This window comes from Bufo gargarizans, chromosome 2 (assembly GCF_014858855.1).
Source record: "Bufo gargarizans isolate SCDJY-AF-19 chromosome 2, ASM1485885v1, whole genome shotgun sequence".
Lineage (NCBI taxonomy): Eukaryota > Metazoa > Chordata > Amphibia > Anura > Bufonidae > Bufo > Bufo gargarizans.
The window spans coordinates 71,048,828-71,054,036 of record NC_058081.1 but is presented as its reverse complement, the minus strand read 5'-3'; the positions used below and the strand labels follow the sequence as shown (position 1 = coordinate 71,054,036).

At 32.4% G+C, this 5,209-nt stretch overlaps 1 protein-coding gene across 1 annotated transcript in view; it reads right to left on the bottom strand.

The window, feature by feature from the left end:
• Window positions 1-2,662: 2,662 nt before the first annotated feature.
• LOC122925651 overlaps window positions 2,663-5,209 on the bottom strand; it is a 5,823-nt gene continuing 3,276 nt past the window's right edge. The window contains exons 2-4 of the mRNA XM_044277000.1: window positions 3,870-4,001; window positions 3,574-3,687; window positions 2,663-3,483 (exon numbers count right to left, since the gene is read on the bottom strand). Coding sequence (XP_044132935.1) covers window positions 3,115-3,483; window positions 3,574-3,687; window positions 3,870-4,001 — 615 coding nt within the window. The 3' untranslated portion in view covers window positions 2,663-3,114. The remainder of the gene's footprint in view (window positions 3,484-3,573; window positions 3,688-3,869; window positions 4,002-5,209) is intronic.

The window sequence follows — 5,209 nt, the reverse complement described above, 5'->3', positions numbered from 1 at the left end:
CCAAAAGGCAATACACGATGGATCATTCGTAATGTTTACGAAAAAATTTCAGTTGATTTTATGGAAGACATAATGGTCGATGTTCTTAAAATATGCAAGGGAAAACAAAGCTCTAATTGGCAGTCTAGAGCTCCAACGCTCCCTCCAAATATTGCAAATGTCGAAAAACCTAGCAAAGAAGACATCAAAAACCAACAAATCAATAGATACAGAGCTTCAGCAATCCCTACAGTATAACCAAAAAAAGCATCGATCCTGTGAGTAACATTTATTGTTTTATAAAATAATGTATCTATAATAGTCTGAAAAAAATGTGTTAAATAAATTTTTTTTTTTTTCAGCCATGAAAACTCAACTTGAAACTCATTTTTTCTATTGAATTCAAACTTTTTTTTAAAAAATTGTATTGTTATATTTTTCTAGCTCAATATATCATAATTTAATATTTTTTGTTTTGAATAAAATAAATGAGTCTACAATAACCAAATTTTTGAACAGTTAATATATTGTTATAAAAGTCCTTCGTTTCTACATTTGTACATTTCTTTTTGTTTTTTAGTTGTTCAAATATGTATGTTATTGAATAAACATTTGATTATTATAAAACTGACAATCTTTACTGAAATTTGTGGTTGTGCATTCATATCACTTGGATATAGTACATTGTGATTTAATAAAATAAATTTTTTTTTTTAACATATTAATTGAGGGCCAGTAGACGCACTTCTGCTTTTTGTGTTTAAAAAAAAAAACTGTGATTTGGTTGTTTGGCTTTAAAGGAATCGGAGATCTGTGGATGATAGACTATTATAGTGAATCATTGTATGTCATCCACAGATTCCCATCCTTTTTAGGTAAGATACACATATAACATTGACATAGACAGACCCCCCCACCCATTCAAAGTGACCTCTACATATATCATCAATTGTGGCACTCCTGAGGAAGCTAGCAAGTCTGGCGATACGCGTTGGGCTCTTCTCCTGACCGCCACGCAGGCCCCCCATCATGATATACTTTTTATGATAAGTATTTTGAATTTTTCATTCCTGTTGATGGATTACATGCACTTTATTGTTATCTATTAATTGATGTGGGGGTTTGCCCATATGTCTGTGGTGAGCCAGGATGGCATGTACTGATATATGGTTTACATAGCCTTGATTTGTTGTATACGACAATTTTTAATCATTTTGTGTTGTGTCTGTCTTTTCCAATAAATTTGTTATATTTTAGATGTGCGGCTCTCGTTTCGGTATTCTTTTTCTTCTCTTTTGCATCGTCTATTTCATACCGTGAGCCGGCACTCTCTTTCTATTGTTGGAGGTGCCCCCAGCTATTTGTATCCCATACATATATCATCAATTAAACGGAAGCAGAGCTGGAAGCATCACAGAAGATTATAAGGCGGAGCTTGGACCGAGAGCATTACGTGAGGGCTGCACCTTGTAGCCATTCACCTAGCCTATTTCACCATACTTTAATGGCTGACAAGTTGGTATTAGCCTATTGTTATCAAAATGAACATAGAGAATACATATTTAAAAACACACTAGGAACGGTTAAAGGTCCCTGAACATAACCTTCTTTTTAAATGGAGGGTGTGAAAACTGTGGACAGAATCCATTTAAATAATTTAACACGATACAAAGTTTAGTATTTATATTTTTATTAAATAATCTCATATAGAATTTTTTAAACATATATGCAATAACACTATATAAAACCAGATACAAAATAACTTTATAAAATCAGTAAAAAATATAAATAACAGTCAATAAATTTTTTTATAATATAAATAACAAAATAATTTCCTTTTTTATAATAATAAATTTTTTTACTTTAAAAAACTTTGAAAAATAAATATTATATATTTTTTTAAATATATTTAAAAAAATATAGATTTTAAAAAAACTATTTTATGAATATGATTAAATTTTTTATTCAAACGCCATAAATTCAGCTGGGCTGTCCCGATGAACTTTGAAACCCATATAGTCTTCATCAGGGTCAGGAAAGGATCGACGAACACTGTTCACGACACATGAAGGAATCGGTCGCCGGTTGCCCATGCCCAAATAACCATGTATCCAGGCGGTGAAAGAGCGATAAGCAGCCTTTCTTTTATATCTATAAATAAATAAAATAGAATTAAATAATTCATTTAGTTTCGATAAATTCAAATTAGTTTATTTCAAAAAACATTAATTAACAAGATGAAAATATATCATAGTACTATCATAATTTTTTATTTCAAACCAGAGTAACCTATTTGTTGTTCTAATATATAAAATTTGAATAATTGACACTTTGATAGTCATATATCTCGGTTCTATAATTATAATTTGGTTTATAGACTAATAAAACCTTTCTAGAGTTGGTATCATTTCATTTTTATCAGGCATGCCTAATCTTCATCCATTAGATAAAACAAACACAATTCAATGTCTATGGATCTGTTGCCACTGGAAAATCTTTTGCTAAATTCATTATATAGTGTATAGATACACAATGAATTGTGTTGCTAATTCCACACTTGACCAAATTTGAAGTGTGCGTTTACATTTGACTAAGTCTATTTAGACGTGCGTTCATTGGATTATACATAATTACAACAATTGCAGTCCGCCGCACGACAATACACATAAAGGAACCACTTGTACTTATTTCTGTGTAGTGTGATCCACAGAGGTTATTTACTCAATTAAAAAAATTCCAGAATAGAAATCTGTTCAAGTGTGTTTGTATGTTAATTTTTTTTTATGCAAGTAGGAACGTGCTACTAAACACTCTTGTGTGTACCGAGCCTAATGCTACAATTATAATTGCGTTTGGTGCAATTGATTTATCTCTGACTTTCAACTGCTTGTACACAGCTTTACACAGTTTTCCTTTTTATTTTATTAGTAAAAATATTTATCCCTATAGCCTTCCTTATTGTTCTGTGATGGATCAATTAGACAGTTTTTTTTACATATTGACTGAAAGTCAATTACAGAAACATGTATCTGTTGAATGAATTATTGAAAAAAAAAATACCAATACATTTTTTTGATGTAAATTCATACAAACTATGACAACAAGCCCTGATCCACAAAAAATAACAAACTATTATCACCTGTTGAGATGTTTTTCATGAGGTGTATTTTGAATTTGTCCAATTGTTCGTAGAATAATATCAACAGTCTCCTCGCGCTCACAGAAAATGTTGAAGAACTCATGTTCAATTATACAAGAGAAATCGCCAATGTAGTTTTCTACATTGGCTATTTCTTTGCAGCAAATGGACTCTAAGGTTGTTGGCATCAATATACAATTAGTGCAGGTGCACCAATTAAATAGTTGAGTTCTGTCCTCAGTATGCTCTGTCAAGAAAACTCTGTATTGAGAATTATTGCTCAACAATGGATTTGATTGAAAACATCCTAGATCTGAAGCATCCGATGCATATTTCTGCCTCAGCTCTTCTAATAATATTGCCAACTGAAAGTAAAAAAGAAAATAAATTTAGGAAAATAAGTAGACATATTTTAAGTTGGAACATATTCTAAAATTTTGTGTATTCATAAATACCTCATTATCAGATTCAGCTGAGTTCTCAGCATAAATTAAATTTTCTTCATGTTGGACATTCAATGGTAAATCAATCCCACTATATTCAGTATTTTCTGTATTTCGAAAAAACTCCTATGAAATTAATAATTTTGTAAACGTTAGAATTAATTTTACACAATACAAAGAATAATAAAGATCCATATAGCAACGCACAATTTAAAAAAATATCATAAAATTATCTATCTAAAAAATTAAAATAAATAAACCATTAGTTGTTGATTCAAATGCTGACATAATGTTATAAATTAGCTTACCTCTAAATCTAGACTGTCATCGTGGACATAGCACGCCAAAATGTCATAATTACTTTCAAATTGTATAGAAGAATTGTCCGTGCTAATAATTATTTCTAAATCTCCATCCGATAAAGTTATGTTCGAAGCAAACTGTAATAAAAAAAAAATGATTAACAGTTTACATTTTTTTTTTCAGGAGTATAATTTTTTTTTTTTTTTAATTGAACAAATTCTAAACACACCAATAAAGTAAAGTGGACCTTTCCAGCAATAAAAACTATCAAAACTGACCATACTGAAGTTTTGAGGGGCGCACAGGGATCCCCCTGCATTAACTGTTACCTCTGGGAGCCTTTCTTGATTTACTATAACCTAGGCGCTGCTGTGAAGGAGAAGTGGGACTAGAATTGGCAATGGGACCCTGGAGTATGCCTTGACTAGTTGATGTTATAGATTTAGAATTTAGTAATATGCTTTGTTGAACTAAATATTTTTGAATGGAGTAAATGAATGGAGGCAATCTAAAATGGAAATTCTAATTTACAGATGAAACAAGAAACATAAAGCATGAATTATTAAACAGATTAGAAGGACTTACAGAATCAGGATCGGCTGCGTTGCCTGCTTCCATTCCTTCAAAGTCTGACATGATTGATATTTCAATCTCAGATAAAGTTTATTTTTTCTATTTTGTAAAACCAAACAAGATTTTTTTTTTAGATAAGATATTATATTAAAAACTGGAATAAAAATGAATATTTTGATATATTCTTAGAGTAGCAATAGTATTGAAAAAGTATTTATGTATGCTATATGTTAGTATGTCTACTGCGTTTGAGACAGAGGCATGTCCACATGAACCAAGAGTGCATGTGACTTGTGACACTAGCCGGGGATGCATGTGCGGGTGAACCGAGAGTGCATGCGACTTGTGACACTAGCCGGGGATGCATGTGCGGGTGAACCGAGAGTGCATGCGACTTGTGACACTAGCCGGGGATGCATGTGCGGCTGAACCGAGAGTGCATGCGACTTGTGACACTAGCCGGGGATGCATGTGCGGGTGAACCGAGAGTGCATGTGACTTGATAGTGCCGTCAGGTTGGTGTGTGTGTGTGTATATATATATATCAAGGAAAAATGGCGGCACTGGTACGCAATCCAATGAAGGTAGGGTGCATGTCTCCAGGGGAATAGGCTTCTTTCAACAATGTATAGTCCAGAAAAATGGGCGGCGGCACTCCAAGGAAAAGGACAAGTGAACTTTATTCACCCAGGTGGTGCAACGTTTCGGTTCTGCAATAGAACCTTTTTCAAGCAAAAGCAAAACTTTAGCTAGAAAAATGTTCTAGTGCAGA